The sequence below is a fragment of the Perognathus longimembris genome, chromosome 2 (genome assembly GCF_023159225.1).
Source record: "Perognathus longimembris pacificus isolate PPM17 chromosome 2, ASM2315922v1, whole genome shotgun sequence".
Lineage (NCBI taxonomy): Eukaryota > Metazoa > Chordata > Mammalia > Rodentia > Heteromyidae > Perognathus > Perognathus longimembris.
The window spans coordinates 121,135,882-121,155,446 of NC_063162.1; the positions used below are offsets into that span (position 1 = coordinate 121,135,882).

The 19,565-nt window shown below is 35.3% G+C and overlaps 1 protein-coding gene across 1 annotated transcript in view; it reads left to right on the plus strand.

Annotated features, from left to right (window-relative positions):
- Glcci1 (glucocorticoid induced 1) overlaps positions 1-19,565 on the plus strand; it is a 69,015-nt gene that overhangs the window by 30,335 nt on the left and 19,115 nt on the right. The window contains exons 3-5 of the mRNA XM_048340074.1: positions 4,185-4,336; positions 9,617-9,703; positions 18,169-18,285. Of these exons, the coding sequence (XP_048196031.1) occupies positions 4,185-4,336; positions 9,617-9,703; positions 18,169-18,285 (356 nt within the window). The remainder of the gene's footprint in view (positions 1-4,184; positions 4,337-9,616; positions 9,704-18,168; positions 18,286-19,565) is intronic.

The following is a 19,565-nucleotide window of genomic DNA, read 5'->3' on the forward strand; positions in this document are numbered from 1 at the left end:
CTTGAGAAGCTACTTGTCACTATGACTTATGTGTAGTTAAGGGACTACAATAATTGTAATAGTATTTTGTTATTTTAAGCACTTGCTGAACTGTACAGCTTTCCACAACTAGACTCCTGTAAGTTGTGATCAGTGATACTTTTGGAATTAAATATGAAGCAGTTGATTTTTGTCAGTGTCATTATTACAGTTAAGTTTCATGGAGTTAACAGTTCTTGTAAAACTCTTTTTCAGAAGTTTTAATTGTTATTTAAATGTCTTCAGTTTAGGTACACTTCTCCTGTGTCATCAAGATGGGAAATTTTGATGAATCAGGAATTGACTGAGAACTAAACAAAGAAAATTAACAGGTTTTATTTGCTTATAAAAACTGAATATAGAATAACAAAGTTGGAGGGTATTAAAGTCTAAGAAAAGAATGTGAGTGCATTATTTAGCCTACTAACATGTATAGCTATGTTATAACACTCAAAATTGTCACATTCTCTTTACCACTTGAACTGGCTTGCTATTTAGATTGAGTATTCAGTTTGATTTTCTGTTTTTAGCATATTCTACTATTATAATTTTAGCATAAAATTGCCAATTGACAACTATAGAGTAAGAATTATTTTGGGTGTCATTCAGGAACCCCAGAAGAGTCTCTGGCCTTCTCTCTGTTTATGCTATATGAGGAAAGAAAGCACAAGGAGTAGAATGCAGAGGTTTTCACAGACATTTGCTACTGAAACTTGAAAAGGCTTACCCACTGTCACACTAAAGGTGTGATGTCTTCAAATTGTCACATTTGTTGCTGAATTTATATAATTATCTTGCATTTACTTGCATACATTTACGGGGATGATGACTGCTATGTGTTTTAGCTGGACTCATTCTACTACTTGAGAGTTTCCCTTGGTGTATTTGTAGAGCAGCATTCATAATATCTGCTGCTTAGGGTTTTGTTGTTGTTTATTTTTGTTTTTGCCCGATTGCCTTCCTTTCCTTCATTTGTGTGCATATGCCATACTTACACTTCTTTGTTTTATTTATATATATGTATATATGTATATTACATATTACATAAATATTGTAAAAAGAAGTATGTGTGTATATATACACACAGATATACATATATATGTGTGTATATATATGTATATATGTATATATTCATATATATTTTTCACAGCTAGAATGTAAACTTGAAGGTAGGAAAGCAGCCTGAAGTTTACTTTGCCATTCTGCTTGGTACATGGACTAGCACTTTCCATATAGGAGATATTCTGCAAATATGCTCTAGTAGTAAACTGCTTAAGAGGATACTATTAAGATAAGTAAATATCTGCTGATGCTTAGCTTAACTAATTTCAATGTGTATTTGTTCAATTGGTTTTCTTTCATTATTTTCATGATATAGCAAAATTATTTTAGTGATTTGGTTATTATTGGATCAATGGAAAATCAATCCAAAGATTATTTGGCCGAGCTATGGTACATTTCTGGTTGATAAAATTGTCTTACTCTCCTTCAGTTGAAGAAATTGTATTAATTAGTATAAAAATAATCATTTTCATCCAATTAAAACAAGTATTATCATCATCGCTTTTGCATTCATTAAATAATTTATTATGTTATATAAGTAATGTGAAACTAGTGTTGACTATTCTTTCTTTTCTGTTTATTGTACTGAAGCTAGAATTCAGGACTTTGTGCTTGCTAGTTAGATACTCTACCTCTTGAGCCATGCCTTTGGCTCTTCATGTTTTAATTTATTTTATTATTATTATTATTATTTTTTGCATCTGAACATTTTTGCCTGAGAATAGCTTGGCACCACAATTCTCCTACTGGTGCCTTACTTGTAGTTCGTATTACAGATGTATGCCATCACACTCCACTTGTTTGTTGAGGTGAGGTTCCAGTAACTTTTTGTACAAGCTGGCCTGGAACTGAGATCTTTCTGATCTTCACCTCTCAGGTAGCTGTTGCCCAGCAGTGTTGAGTTTCTTTATTACATTAAAATGTAAAATCCAAATTGGTGATAAATAGTACCACAAATCAAATAAATAAAACTTTGAAGGCAGCTTGGCTTAGCTGTTGAGGTAGTCAACATCTTCCTAAATACACTCAGTTGTCCTCTGTCAACCTTCTCTTATTATCTATTACAGTTTAAATATCTACTGTCATAAATAGTAGGAGAAAGTCAATTTGTTGAAATTGAGTTGCACTATTTATGATAAATATTTTGAAAATCTAAAGTTAGTGATATTTAAATTAGGATTATTATGTTTAAACCTTGAAAGAGTTTTTAAACTGATTAAGGATTCTTGTTCTTTAAATAATTAACATGGATGTGCTCAGGCCCTGAGTCCAAGCCCCAGGACTGGCAAAAAATAATAATAAAATAAAATAAAATATTTTATATGGAGATGTTTAACTATTCTGTGTCTTTGAAATTTTCCTGACATAAAAAATGACAAACATCTTTTTAAAAAAATTATGATTGAGATACAGCCTTTCAGGTATAGCCATGCATTGGCTAATAAAGGGACATGTTATAAGAAATTCATGAAAAAAAAAAGAAATGCATGGTTAAATGGCTAGTCAGTTTCATCCCTGTGCAAACATAGAGTGTACTTACACAACTAGATGTTATAGATTAATCATTCAACATGGGCTCTCAAAGGACTGGGCATGGTGGCACACCCCAGTAATCTCAGCTGTTTACCAGTTAGAGATCAGGAAGATTGCAGTTTAAACCCAGTCTGGAAAGAATGATAAGGCCTTCTTCATCCACCAAGCCAGATGTGGTGATACATCTCTATTTGCAGCTATGCAGGAGTCATAGGTAGACTTGCAGGCTAAAGCCAGCCTTGCCAATAAATAAATAAATAGATAGATAGATAGATAAATAAAAAAGTACAAAGAGGGCTGGGAATATAGCCTAGTGGCAAGAGAGCCTGCCTCGTATACATGAAGCCCTGGGTTCAATTCCCCAGCACCACATATATGGAAAATGGCCAGAAGTGGCGCTGTGGCTCAAGTGGCAGAGTGCTAGCCTTGAGCAAAAGGAAGCCAGGGACAGTGCTCAGGCCCTGAGTCCAAAGACCAGGACTGGCAAAAAAAAAAAAAAAAAGTACAAAGAGCTTATCTGAAAAGAAAACATAAGGTAGTTGAAAAATGCTGGAAGCATGGCTGAAGTAGTGGATCACTTGCCAAATACACATTGAACCCTGAGTTCAAATCCTACTATTGCCAAATCAAAAGAGAAAAAGTGAAGATAAATGTGTGTGTGTGTGTGTGTGTGAAGCTGTTGCTGACATAATACAGGATGTTGTCTTAAAAGAAGCTCCCTTTTTATAAGTAGAAGAGTACTCCCTAAAATAATGATAGAAAGCATCGTATAGTAGTAAATGCATAAGTAGCAACATAGTTTGTTGTGATTATCATTATTGCACATAATTGTACTATACATAACTGTCAGTGAAGTAGGTTTATTTACTCCATCACGACAGACATAAGCAATGCAGCGCATTGAACAAAAAAGTTTAAGGACAACTTTAAGGCCCTGAATTCAAGTCCCAGGACCAGTATGAGAGTGCACGCACATACACACACATACACACACACATAAGACACATATACACACGTATAGAGAAAGAGGCAGTGTATTTTGTTTTTCACAAAACACAAGTCATTCATGTGACAGTTAACATAGACTTATGGGAGAGTAGAAAAATACCAAGCACTGAGATATGGGAGCCAAATTATGTGCTTTATCTCATATTAAAGAATATAGGCTTTAAATTAAGGACAGTGGTCATGGAAATTTTTTCCAACACAGAAGTGGAGGAAGACACTGTAATAGTCAAAATGGTTGCAGAGTTAGTAGTTAGAAAACTGGCAGTTCACAAGAAGTAATAGTCTTAATTAAAATAGGTAGAGATGTTATGAAGAGTTTTATTATAGTTCTCTAAAATGGATAGGGTCTGAGGGTGTGTGAAAGCCCTGACACTTTGTGCAAAGTTAGTTTTATGAATGTGATGTATTTTTCTTGAGATAGGGTCTATAAATTCTTTTCAATAATATGAGATTAGGATAAGTATATATTGTAGGGAAATTAATGAGAACATGTACAAACTCTGAACTCTAAAAACATTTTAAGTGTATTCTTAACATCTATTTTTTTCCTCACTTTTTTATAGTGGACAGGCCAAAATCTCAGCAAGTTCGGACTTCTAGTACAATAAGGCGAACTTCTTCTTTGGATGCGATAACAGGACCTTACCTCACAGGACAGTGGCCACGAGATCCCCATGTTCACTACCCTTCATGCATGAAAGATAAAGCGACTCAGGTAAAGCTGACAAAAATCAGTTTTTCCTGTGACTTTGGAAATGTAAATAAAGAAAATGGAATGTAATCAATGTTTATGAATACTTAACAAACAAAACTGTAAACCCTACCAATGTTGTCTGGATTTTAGAAGTTTTAAAATTATTTAATATTTAATAGATATCAATTTATATTACTCAGTTTTAGAAATTACATGGTAGTTGTAAGGATGCGTCCCAACAGAAATTAAAATAATGACTAATAACCACATTATTAATCTTTTTGAAGAAAATTTTGTACAATTTTTGAAAATAATTATAAAATGTCAACAACATGAATAACTAAGATTATGCAGAAGGTTTATTTCTTTCGCACTTAAAGTCAAGATTAAAAACTCAAGAGAAAGAAATAGAAAATGTATTGTTGGTCACACTTAACCTATTTCCAAAATAATCTCTAACCTTATGGCTTGAAAAACTCCCTCTCCTCTCAGGAAAAGAAAACCTCAGAGAATATCTTTATTCATAATTAGCTGAGTTCTTGGTGATATTTTCATCAGTATTTATTAATGTCATTAAAAATACTAAAAGTGTATTGGGCATAAAAGACCTATAATGTAAGTAGGGAGATAAAATGTATGAAATAGGTAATAGACAATAGTAGTAATGGTCAGACATAGGTAGCAGATGAGCAAAACATGTAAACATGAGGAGATTCCAAAGGAGGAGAACATTTTAGCTTTATAGGTTTAAAAATAAATAGAAAGACTAGTTCTGGGTCAGAATAATGACAAAAGAGTAGGGAGAATTTGAATGTAATCTGTGAAAACTACTGCATAATTTTTATCATTTTCTCAGGAAAGCTCAGGAACTGTGATATTAGCTTCTTTATTATCAATTTCATCACTTGTGTTTTTGTAACATTTTATGCTGGCAGTTTTTTGCTTTTTTATTCTTGCTTTTGGAAGAAAAATTCTACTGATAAGTATTAGGATTCTCAGGTAGAAATAACTGGCAAAGCTTAGAGATGCTGACCTACACATTTAGAGCAAAATTTAGACAAAGATAATTGAGAATCTTATTTCTGAAAGAGTTGGAGTCACAGTTGTGTAAAAATGTAGGGCTAGAGTATAATGAAAAATGAAATAAACAGAATTTAGTTTTTGGAATGATACAAAATGAGGCAATGAACTAAGTTATTCATCTGAAACCAACGAGAGGGAGGAGAGACATAACATGTACTTTTTGTTTTTTAACCTGTATTTTGTTTATTTCTAACAAGAAAATTGCAGCTTTTCTCTGATGAAAAAGCAGAAACTTAGGGAAATTAAGTGAGTTACGGGGGGTCATATACTCAGAAGATGTTGAAGCCAAATTTCTGACAAGTTATATTATTTTCTCTGAGAGCAGTAACCAGGCACTATTTATAAAAGGTTATTATTCTTTTTAAATAACAGGAAAAAGGAAAGTCCACAAGAAAACTGGATTGAACATGGGCTTTATGCCGACACTCTCCAGAAACATTATTTTACTTATTCTTTAAAAAGAAAAGAAAAATAAGAGGAGTGAAACAAAGTAAAAGGCTGGGTCTAAAACTGGATTAGTATAGTCTTAGAAACCAAGTGACAATAATGCTCTGCCAAAGATCATTGCCAGATGCTAAAAAAAAGTAAGAACTAGACTTAGGGATTAGGAAGACATTGTCTTGGAGAGTGTAGTATTGAAATAATAGGATAGGAAATCCAGATAGGGAGTAATGTGGAGATAGAAGGAAAGAGTATGGTCTTGGATGTATACATGTGTTTATCTGTGAAGTGCAGTGGATATCTCAAAACCCAAGCCATCATGTTGTGTGATTAAATATATTTAAAAGTAAATGTAACAAGTGCTGTCATATGTGTTAGGTCTTTATTAATAAGTGGAGACAAAGCCTACTTGTAAACATTTGCAATGTGTGTAGCAAATAGAAAGACTCACAGCACATGTTTAAATTAAACATGAAATAAATAAATGATAAAAAAAACCATTTTACTTAAGATGTGCCAAATAAAATATAGTTGTCGTCTATTAATGAGTAAATCTTCATATAGACTTACAAGATCAGATTTGAACTAAGAATTCTTGGATTCCTTATCATTATATTGTAGAATGTATTCACATGGGCCAAGCCCAACCCAAGCATAAGCCCTTGCTATTTATTCCTATCTCATGCTGTATTCTGCAATTTAAGGTGTTTTTACATATATACATATGTGTGTATGTATACACACAAACACACACACATTTTTTGCCATTTTGGGGCCCTGAACTTAGGTCCTAGGTGCTGTCCCTAGGCTGTTCTGCTCAAAGCTAATGCTTTACCACTTGAGCCACAGCTCTGCTTTTGGCTTTTTTAGAAATTAATTGGAGATAGGAGTCTCACGGGCTTTCTTGCCTGGCTGCCTTTGAACCGTGATTCTCAGATCTCAACCTCCTGGAGTACCTAGGATTACAGGCATAAGCTACTGGTGTCCAGCTGATATATTCATACACAAACACGCACGCACACACACACACACACACACGTTCGACCCCTACCTCAATTCCTATCCTCAAAGTCAAGTTACATTTATATACTCTCTATGAGACCAGAGGAATAAGCCCTTGTACAACATGGAAGTTGAGCAGATAATTCTACAAAGGGCATGGACTCATGGTATGATGTCCTTCAGCTTCAAGATTTCTTCACCCCTTGGGGAAGATTGTGACTAGACAAAGCTGGTAGATCAGTAAATCAATGTAAATTAATACATTCATTAGTTAATAAATTTAATACCAGACATCAACAGCAGTAAAGACAAGAATCACATGATTATCTGCACCTTATTTTGAAATAAATTAAAAATAAGGACCAATTGGATAGGTAGATATATAATAAAGCAAATATAGAAAATATTGTAGATAGACTCTTAAGCATTGACTTCATAGGTATTCACTGAGCACTGCTTTGTTTTTGCCGTATTGGGGATTGGATCCATGGCTTTGTACATGCTATGCATGCACTCAACCACTAAGCCATACTTCTAGCTTTTTTTTTTTTAACTCAGAGAAAGGAAGAAAATCATTTGTAAAATTTATGTTACTTTTTACAAAGATACCACTGTTTTGGAGAAATAATTATGAGTAACTTCCATGATGACATAGGCCTATAATCCCAGCTATATGAACATCTTATGCAGGACAGTAGTAGTCCAAGGATGGCTGGGCAAAAAGACCTAGTCTACAAACCTCAGACCACCCTAAAGCACAAGGGCTAGAGGTGTAACTCAAGTGCTTACCTAGCAAATACTAGGCTCTGGGTTCAAACCATAGTGTCAACAAAATAACAGTGATAATTATTTTGAACTTGATGTTTTCCCTTTCTATATTGTAAATAAGGATAAAGCCGTAAGCAACAGAAATATCCAGTACTTTTAGCTTCTTATGGGCATAGAAAAGTAATTTTAAATATATTTTATTATATTTAAGTAGCTGTACAAAGGAATTGCTATTCGACAAAGCTGTTTATGAATATAGTACATCTTGATCATCCTTCCAAGCCTATCCTTTACCTAATTTTTCTTCTTTACTTTCTTTTTTTTTTTTTTTAGCCAGTCCTGGGCCTTGGACTCAGGGCCTGAGCACTGTCCCTGGCTTCTTTTTCCTCAAGGCTAGCACTCTGCCACTTGAGCCACAGTGCCACTTCTGGCTATTTTCTATATATGTGGTGCTGGGGAATCAAACCCAGGGCTTCATGTATACAAGGCAAGCACTCTTACCATTAGGCCATATGCCTGGCCCCATTTTTCTTATTCTCATAGGAGCAAAATAATTTTCTAACGTATATTCACTTTGTAGCCTATTCAGTCTGTGCAGTAGGATTGTTATATAGTGTATTTCATTTAGAGAGGAGTGATCCTTGCAAGGAAAACTGGACTCGAGAGGATGAGCGCTAGAGGTTGAAAATAAATGTTCATGGCCTGGAATTTAGACAATTTTTGAATGGGAATAGGGGAAAACTTCTTCCACCTATAGATATCTTTTTCACATAGACACTTTCTAAAGCTAACCACCTTTATGCCAACAGTTTTATACATAGGCTTTAGTCCTCCATTGTGCAAATGCAAAATAGTTCATTTTTTTCTCCCATGGTAGTCTTAAGTGGAATCAACTAGAAAAGAAGAATCTCCTAAAGTATAGTGCTTGCACTACATTTCTGTAGCACTCAGATTTAATAATTTATATTATTTATTTATATTTAATACTATTTACTTTATATATAAAATTTATACATATTTAATAATTTATATTAAAATTTGTTCACTGACTTCTTAAACTTTAGATTTGACACTTTAAATACTTTAAATAGATTTGATCTTCTTTTGGTTTTGTTTAGGTTTAGATAACTTACTGAAAAACAATAATGAAATATGTAGACTGACAGTAGAGCTTTCTGCAGTAGTTTGAATATTCCATTCCTCTACTGTTCTATGAAACAGCCCATGCTCAGTAACTACATGGAATTATTGAGCATTTACAATGTGATAGTACAACTTGAGGAAGTGAAGTTTAGTTTTATTTTCATTTAACTCTGAATAGTTGTACGTGGTATTGGATATAGTATAATGTATTTGTAGACCAGAATGTTTTATACCATTTATTTAAAATTAATATGCTTGAATATAAATTGTATTGTTAAATAAGATAGGTAGACATATAGAATTGCTCATGTTTAATTCAGAATATGATGTTTGGGTTTTTTTTTTTTGTTTTATTTTTTACTGCACTTTGGACTCAGGGTCTCACAGTTGCTACATAAGCATTCAGACATTTGAGCTTCACCTCTGGCCCTTTTGGCTTATGTTTCCAATAGAATGTTTCATTTTTGTTCTAGTCAGCTTATAATTGCCTCCTACCTTTGGCCTTGAAAGGTAGGACTAGTGGTCTGCCATGTAGTAAGAGATTACAGGTATGTGCCACTTTACCTGGCCTGTTGGGCAAAATGAGGTCTCATAAACTTTTTGTTTGAACTGTTATCCTCCCAATCTCTGTCTCTCAAGTAGCTGGAGTCACAAGCATAAGTCACTATACCTGGTGTTTTAGATATTTCAGAGTCATGAAATTCTTAGTGTATAAAGGATTTTTACGGTAGCTTTTTAATTGGTATGTACTAAGAATTTGGATTAGAGGGGCATATATAATATTAAATATATATTTAATGTATTTATCATTTAATATATATTTAAATATATTAAATACATATATAGTTTTGCTCCTTCTTAAAGACACCTAGCTGTTGGGCAGAAGAGGGAGCAGAGAAAAGGTCACATCAGCGTTCTGCATCATGGGGAAGTGCTGATCAACTAAAAGAGGTAAGGAATTTCTGTTTGCAATCTATAATCTGTTTTCATTCTTAAAGATTATTTTACTATTTAGTACTACTTTTATTCATTATATTCAGAGTTCAAAGGTTGGATTCTATGTTTTGGTGAACAAATCTGTTTTCCTTATTTGTATTCTTTATGTCCCTTATTCACTTTTGCTATGGTCAGCTGTACCATTTCCAGAATAAAGCCTGTTTTTCAATAATAATCTTTGTATCTGTTCATTTGATTGCATTTTATTTCTCCTTCAGCCTGCTTATTTTTAAGTTATAGCAACTAGAGTTCTAAATCATATGTATGATAATATCTATGTAAGATAGGATTTTCTGTTTCTGATAACTTGTTTTTCTTCAGATATCTTTCTTAAGACATCTGCCATAACACTTTTCTTTGAGATCCCAAATTACCATGGATCTTTTAGAAATGACCTATCACTTTACTTATAGGTAGCTTGAAGATAGTCTTTGAATATATTTATGATTCTTTTTCTGGTGGTTTTATGAAACTAAATTCTTATGTATTTTTATTAAATTATAGAAATTAGAGCTAAAATAGTGTCTAATTTCATCTGCTATATAAAAACTCATTTAAAAAGTGGTATTCAGGCACAGGTGACTCATGCCTGTAATCCAATCTGTTCAGCAGGTTGAGATCTGAGGATCTCAGTTCAAAGCCAGGCCAGGAAGCAAAGTCCACAGACCCTTATCTAAACTTAACTACCAAATAACTAGAAGTGAAGCTTTGGCTTAAATGGTAGAGCACTAGCCTTGAATGAACAAAAAACACATCTCATAGACAGTCTTCAGGCCCTGTGGACTGGCAAGTGCATAAACACACACACACACACACACACACACACACACACACACACACACACACACACACACAGGTTGTCTTCTATGCTACAATCTTCCTAGTAAGAGAACTAATCATTACTTTATAAGAGAACCAGTTTGAATGTTTTATCGTAAGTTGTCACATATTTTCTTTTATATATTAAACTTAGTGTTTTACCATTTAATAAAGTGGTAATTTCTCTGTCACCAGGATCAATATTAAATCTTCAAATATTTTAATGTGCCATTTATTTTCTCTGTTAAACATCGACATTTCTCTCAAATGTTTCTCATATACATAGATTTTATACCTCTTAATATCTTTTTCATATAGGATATCAGTATCCCTCATGTACTGTGGTTTCTAAACTGAGATAATCTGTTATAAATGTTATGGATGTAGAGAAAGCCATAACTCCCACTACCCCACATATAATTACATATGAATAAAAGCAGTATACTCAGCAGCAACCAAAAAGAAGTAAAATTGAGTCTAAATAGCCTCACTAAAGTAGGGCTGCAAAATCCATGCATGGAGTATGACTCATAAATAAATGAGTTTGTAGTTCTGCATTAAATAAAGTCTCAAAGTGATCACCAAGATTTGATATAGTTGAACCATAGTAACTGGATTATAACAACACATGACATACACTATTAAAAAAAGAATGACTGAGGAGATTTGATTACTATCCTCAGAAAGCAGCCATAAGGGTAGGCAAGACAGTCATAACACTTTTCAGCTTTCTTCAGATACCAAATAAAAGGTGCGAAACTATATTTATGAAAGCTTCTAAATAGGGTAAGAAAAGCACCAGTGTGGTGTTCTCTCATGCTACTTCTCTTCCCTTCTTCCTCATGCCCAGCTCTGTTGATGTGTCATCTCAGCCATAGTGGGCAAACCTTGAGAACCAGCAGCCTTTTTGACCGTGCTGATTTGGAACGTTGTAGTTATAGTAGTGATCTTGATGACAGGAGAACAGGGAGGACCCAATGATTTCACAAATCAGAAGTGATAGTCTGATTTGGGCAAGCAACAAACTCATGGTCTAGAGAGATTTGATAAGAGTTCTGAAAGGTAAGATAATCAAGAAGACTTGAAAATTTCTCCATATAGCTCAGGCTAATAGAGCTGTGGACCTGCATGGCAGAGAATGAAGAAGGTACAAGTCACCCAGACATCCCTGGCCTGGTGACTAAGCATAGGTGCAAAGGAGATTAAACATGGTCAATGGAAATAAGACCTAGAGAAGATTACGAAGGTTCTGAACTTCAAATTTACTCCTCTGATCCCACTCAGTTCCCATTGGAATCTTTTTTTTTTTTTTTTTTGCCAGTCCTGGGGCTTGAACTCAGGGCCTGAGCACTGTCCCTGGCTTCTTTTTGCTCAAGGCAAGCACTCTGCCACTTGAGCCACAGCGCCAGTTCTGGCCATTTTCTACATATCTGGTGCTGGAGAATCTAACCTAGGGCTTCATGTATACAAGGCAAGCGCTCTACCACTAGGTCATATTCCCAGCCTTCCCACTGAAGTTTTACTGCCTTAGGAAATTTGCACAAAATCTGATCCATCCTTAACTGGTTTTTAAGTATTTTTTCTAAACCCAGGCTTGACTAGGCACTGGTAACTCATGCTTGTAACCCCTAACTACTCAGGAGGCTGAAATCTGAGGAGTGCACTTTGAAGCTGGCCTGGAGAGGAAAGTCCATGAAACCCTTATCTCCAATTAATCAACACCAAAACTCTAAGTGGAGGTGTAGCTCAAGTGATAGAATGCTAGCCTTGACCATAAAAGCTCAGGGACACTCTCAAACCCTTAGTTCAAGCTCTAGGACCTTAAAAACAAGCAAACAAAAAGCCAGGCTTAAGTGTTAGGATGTTCCAAGGTCCTTGGTTTGATGTCTAGCACCAAATAAGAAACTTTTTTAAAAAGTGAAAACAGGAAAGCAAATCCATGACATTTAAAACTAATTAAAGACATCACTGGCTGTATATTACAGAGGAATCTGACCTTTTTGACAATCATGTTATTTAAAAATAATAAATATGACAATAGCAGCCCTCTGTGGGGAAAATCAGAATGTGGAGTTGCTGACACAATGTGTTATCTAAAATATTGAACATTCAACTAAAAATTTAGTGACATGCAAAAAGCAAAAAGTATAGGACATATTCAGGAAAAAAAAATTTAAAAACCTGCCTGTGCCAATTGTATCTTAACCCTCCTTATATGTTGAATTTAGCCAACAGACATTAAAACTGCAATTACAAAATTGCCAGGGAGCTAAAGGAAACCATGCTTAAAGGATTAAAGAGAAGTAAAAGAATGGTATTAGACACTCAGTGAATAAAGAATTTTTACAGGAGTGGTTATTCTAAAAAACGATGCCAACAAAATTATAGAGAAAGGATCATAACTGGAAATAAAAATTTACTATGTAGGTCTGGCAGATTTGAGTTGGCAGAAGTAATCATTGACTATGAAGACATATTAATAAAATTCACTAACTCTGAAGAAGGCAAGTGAAAGATGAAACATGAAAGAAAAGTCAAAAAAGTATGAGAGGTCTGTGGCACAGCATTTCCAAATACATATATTTAATTGGGGGGACCCAGAAAAGAAGAGACAAACAAAGCAAAGTTAATTAAGAATGGAAGAAATAATGGAAGAGTATTTTACAAACTTGGTAAACAAACAAAAACCTGCGTAACGTGGAGAAGCAGAACCAACTCTGATTAAGAGCCACAGGCAGACAAAAGAGGCCAGTATCCCAGTATTCACTCCAAAGATAACCTTCCCTCTCCCCAATGGTCTGTCTTCCTCCTTACCTTTTAAAATTTCCACACTTGCCAGTAGTGTCTCAGGCTGAGCACAAGCTTTAACACATGGGCCTTTGAGGGAACATTCTAGACCCAGCTGATTCCCTTGTTTGGCTATTGAAAACAGTGCTGTGATAAATAGAGATGGGCAGGTATCGTCCTGGTAAATTGCTTTACTCTCCTTTGTATATATACCAATAGTGATATTCCTGGGTCATAAGAAAAATCTATTTTTAGTCTTTTAAGGAACTTTCATACTGATTTTCTTAGTACTTGTACTAGTTTACATTCCCACCAGCAGTGTGTGAGAGTTCTCATTTCTTATTTGTTTTCTTTTTTTTTTTTTTTTTTAAATTTTTTTTTTTTTTGGCCAGTCCTGGGCCTTGGACTCAGGGCCTGAGCACTGTCCCTGGCTTCTTCCCGCTCAAGGCTAGCACTCTGCCACTTGAGCCACAGCGCCGCTTCTGGCCGTTTTCTGTATATGTGGTGCTGGGGAATCGAACCTAGGGCCTCGTGTATCCGAGGCAGGCACTCTTGCCACTAGGCTATATCCCCAGCCCCTTATTTGTTTTCTTGATGGGTACCATTGTGACTGGAGTAAGATGGAGTTTCAGTACACTTTTTTTTTTTTTTTTTTTTTTTTGGGCCAGTCCCGGGCCTTGGACTCAAGGCCTGAGCACTGTCCCTGGCTTCTTTTTGCTCAAGGCTAGCACTCTGCCATTTGAGCCACAGCGCCACTTCTGGCCATTTTCTGTATATGTGGTGCTGGGGAATCGAACCCAGGGCCTCATGTATATGAGGCAGGCACTCTTGCCACTAGGCCATATCCCCAGCCCTCAGTACACTTTTGATGTGCCTTTTCTTTATGGCTAAGAATGCGTTGGGGTCTTTGTTTTTAAGTCCAATAGTGTTTCATTAATGAAATTGTGTGTACCCACATTTGACTCATGTTAAAAATTGTTATTTTAGTGACTCGTTTCCTTATTAAAGAGATGATATTCTTTGTCTCTTCTCATTTTGATTTGAAGCTACTAAATATAGCTACCCCAACCTACTTTTGAGGTCTATTTGTTTGGAAGAACTTTTCCATGATTTCATCCTTAACCAAATTGTTTTTCTGTCAATAAGATAATATCTCTTGCAAGCAATATTGATTGGGCTATGTTTATTATCCAATTTTCCATTCTATATCTTTTTTTGGAGAATTAAGACAGTTAACATTCAGTGTTATTAAAATGTTTGTAGTAATTCCTGCTGTTTTATTGTTTTTATACTACTTGATTCTTACATTTTCTTTTTAGATTCATTTGCATATCTACTCATCTTGTGAGGTTTTATTTCTCCTATATTCACAGTTACATTTATATTTCTCTTCTGTGTTTCCAGTATTCCTTTGAAGACTCTTCTGCAGTGTTTTAGCAATCATAAATTGCCTTAATTTTCATAGACTGTTTTCTCCTTAGGTAATGAATTTACTGGGTAGAGTAATCTAGGTTGGAAGGGTTTTGTTTTGTTGGTTGTTTTTTTTTTTTTTGAGTGCTCTAAATACATTCCATACCTTCCTTGCATGACTCTCTGTCAAGAAGTTCATTTTTCTGATGGTTTGGTACTACTGTATAGTTTGGCACATCTTTCTTGCACTGTTCAGTAGCCTTGTCCTGTTCTTTACTCCTACTAATTTAACTGATTTGTCTTGAAGTGTTTCTTTCCTGGTCTAGTCTGTTTGGTATTACAAGCTTTCATCTCTTCCCTTTCTGTGCTAATGATTCATACCTTTGGTCTCAAAGGTCTTTGTATATCTCATTCATAATTCTTTATATTATCTCTCTTATCCCTAAACCCTGATAATCTATTGTCAGCTTGATTGACTCTACTGGAGAGTCTTTCTATTGAGATGTTTTTTTTCTTTTTTCTTCCAGTCCTGGGGCTTGAACTCAGGGCATGAGCACTGTCCCTTGATTCTTTTTGCTCAAGGCTAGCATTCTACCACTTGAGCCACAGCACCACTTCCGGCTTTTTCTGTTTTTGTGGTACTGAAGAATTGAACCCAGGGCTTCATGCATGCTAGGCAAGTACTCTACCACTCAGCCACATTCCCAGCCCTACTACTGAGTTTTAAAATTTGATTTACTAGGCTTTTTATTTCCAGAATTTCAATATGATTCTTTTCCAGGATTTCTATATCTATTGAATTCCTTTTTCCATATCCTGAATTATTATCTATACTTTGTTCACCTGTTTTAAGTTTCTTTATTAATTCATTTCCTCTTTGAGTTTATTCAGTTTTTTAATCACATTTTGTTGATTATTCTTATGGTCACACTTCTGAGTTCTTTTGGTCTTTCTTCCTCTTCACGGTCCTTAGCATATGATTGGTCCTTGGAGATGTCATGCTGCCTTATGTTAGGATTCCTGTCTGCGCACTATGTTGAGATTTACACGTCTGAGGCCAATCCATTGGTTAAAATTTATAGTTACCTGTTAGTCTTGCAGTTGAAATGTTCACCATTGCTCAAGCAAGACTGTGTAGTGGAAAGGTTACAGTCTACTTTCTCTACAGTGGACTAATGCATAGATCACTAGTCAAATTGTTCCCTGTATGCTCAGGGCATCATGCCTAATCCCTCAGCATCATTTAGAATTCTCCCCTATCATTCAGGTAGAAAAGAACTTGTATTTATTTGTGTGTAGATTGTTGTTACATGAGGGTTGAGGACAGAGTGATCAAGAATCATTCTCTGCTCTGTGCTGCTTACCCTTAGATGTTTCCTTTCTTTTCATACTGGAAGCCACTTAACTGTTGCACAGTGCTCTTTAGTCTGTAGGACATTCAAACTCCCACTTGCTACCCAGGCCCCCATGTTTGTGCTTCCTGAAGCAGCACAAAGGCTACTCATGGGGTGTTTTCCTAATGTGCCTGACAATGGGGAGAGCACTGAATTCTACATTAGTGATGGGAACTAATGAAGTTAGGTGGTCCACCTCTATTCTTTCAGACCCCACCTAGCAGTTCATCACTCTTGGGAACACTGAAGCTTGAGGCTATTATGTGAGCCTTAGGACTAATGTGCTTGGAGTACTTAGCCCCACCTGGCAGCAGGTTCTCAAAGCCACCTGATAGCCCTTAGATACTGAGCATTCTTCCAGCCACTGCTTTGTTGCTATTTCTGTAGTGATCTTCAGACATTGAGACTTGCTATAGCCAGTGAAGGTGGGGGAACTGTCCTCTGAGCCCTTCACTTCTCTTCCGTCTGTGAATTTTCAGCTTGCCTAGAAACTCTTCCCTCCCCACCACTTCTCATGGCTCTTTAATTGTTCCAAGTCCCTGAGGTGTGACTCACTCTCTAGACAACCCTAGTGTTAGACCACTTAAAAACTACTAATGTAAACTGATCACTTTGTAATATGAGTTTCGGACCAGGTGAAGCTACCTAGCTTTGTATCTGAAATGGCCCTCAGGCAGTGAAGCTGTTCTCACTATTCAGGATTAAACTGCTGAACTGTGAGCCTTTTTTCTGCTTTCAGAGCCCAGGAGCTCCTCCCTGAAGGTGCAACATGACTATGGCTCTTCCAGGTGGAGCAACAGGTTGTCCTCTGCTGTTGGCCTGTCACACAGGGAAGTCACTGTTGTGCCGAGACCTGGTTACTGGGGTTTTTAGGGCTGGCAGGAGGAGGTTAGAGGTGTTGGCTTCTCTCTGCCAGTGGAATTGGGACTCTTGCTATAATCTTTAAAAAAAATTCTCTATTGCCTTTCTGCGTTACAACACTTTTTAGTTGTCCTGTCCTTTCTTGATTCTCCATATTCTTTTCTCAGTTTTGTTCTTTCAAATACAGCTTTATCTTATTACTTAAGTTCTTCTCATTTATGGTCCAATGGAGAATCTGTCAGAACTAACCAATATCCTATGAGAATTACAATGATTCTTTTCTAGGACAACATCCCTAAGGACCTAATCTCATTCTACATCTCACCTTTTAAAGATTTCATACCACCTTCCAGTAGGCTCTTAAAGGCTCTACAATAAAGGTCATGTTTCTAAAACATAAACTTTTTAGGGAAATACTTAAATTGTGTCTATACTGTAGTGGTTTTCTTTCAAATGCTTAGGAAATTTTCTACTTCTGTTTAGGCACACTTAAATTAGGTAGATTGTACTTAAAATATGTAAGTATTATAATTAATTCTGAATTAATTCAATTCTGAATTTTGTTAAACCTTGGAATATAACCTTTCTGTTTAGGAGAATGTAGTCTAAATGACTGAAGGGTAACATATAGTGAGATTACATACCAGTAAATTAGGAAATTGCTTGGATTCCTTTCATCATCAGTAGGATCTATAGTTTTAAGATGTGTCATAATTCATAAAATAGACCCATTTTATTTGTATAGGACAGAATCTTAGAAACTAATGTGGTGCTATTTTAAGAGGGTTTGACTTAAGTCAATAAGCATGTTATTATTTATTATAAATTTTTTTAAAAGGAAGGTATTTGTGGCATTACAGAGGTGAAATATGAGATAATATTTGGAAATTTACCAGTAACCCTGTATAAATTTGTGAAACATTCTGTAGCATTCTGTACAAGAAGTGAAATATTTGTAGCATGTGTTTGTCATTTTCAAAAGCCTTAGTCACAAAAACTTTGAAGGATAATTTAGTGTGATATGATATTACCTCTTCTTGAAACCTTTGAGGAAAAACAAGGCATTACTATTTGGAAATTGAAGAAAAAAAACAAAACATTGGTTTTTATTTTTGTTGTCTTCTTACTTTTCCTCTCCTCTTCCCAAAGCAGATTGCCAAACTGAGGCAGCAGCTGCAGCGCAGTAAGCAGAGCAGTCGTCATAGTAAGGAAAAGGACCGGCAGTCACCTCTCCATGGAAACCACATAACAATCAGTCATACTCAGGTAGGCTAAATTCTTTTTGTTCATGTTTGAATAACTTGTTTTTTTTTATTGAGAGAATCATGTTAGGACCTAAAATATAACAAATATTTAATAAATTACTATATTAAATTGTTTTAAAAACATTTTTAAAATCATACTCTTAACCTTTCAATAACAATCATCTCAGGATATAGTAGTCTGAAATACCATGCTGACCTGAGCTGAAATCATAGCTCATAAACTTTTTGAACAACTCTGGGTATTATCTTTTTTTTTATCTTCTTAGTCTATCTACTTCTAAATTTCTTTATATATATTACTACTATTTTCACATAGGAAAAAATGGTAAATTCTACAAGAAACATGTGCTAATATATCCCATGGGGCAAATTCCCAAAAATACTTCTACTGACCAAATTTATTTACAAATGTTAATACAAATCTTAGTAAGCCAAATATGATACCATAACGAAAGAAAATCAAGCAGTGTTTGGGGATATATTTCATAAAAATAAGATGATTCACTTCATGAATAGGAAATGTATTAATTTGGTTTTTTTACATCAAAAATTAAGCTCACGCCTGTAACTCTAGCTACTCAGGAGGATTGTGGTTCAAAGCCAGCCTGGACAGGAAAGTGGATTAATATGCAAGGGGGGAGGGGCAATACCAAGACGTCTTCTACCTTACACTGTCCAAAAGTATATAGGTTTAGTATTTAAGAGTGAAAACCTATGAAAGTACCAAAAGAAAAATGTGACACTAAAGAAATAGCAAATGTGTGATAGAGTTAAAAGTTTCAGTTTTCATTCACACATGAGAAAGAGACAAAACGTGTTAATGAGCAACAATTTACAGATGGTAGGAGCATAGCATTGAGTATGAAAAGATTGATGTGCTGCCCAGTGATGAGAAATCCTCTTCATTACTAGTAACGTATACCAACAAAACTCATTTAATGTTAGGTGAGATCATTTGTTTATTTAGTGTGTATATGTGTGTGTTTGTATGTGTATGTGCATGTGTGTGCATATGCATGCATATACCAGTCCTGGACCTTGAACTCAGGGCCTGGGCACTATCTCTTAGCTTTTTCATTCAAGGCTGAAGCACTACTACTTGAGTCATACCTCTGCTTCTGGCTTTTTGTTGATTAATTGGAGATCAAAGTCTCACAGACTTTACTGACCGGCTTGACTTGAAACTATGATCCTTAGATTTCAGCCTCCTGAGTGGCTAGGATTACAGGCATGAGCCACTGGCGCCTGGTTATTTTCAAGGTTATTTTTATTTACTTTTTC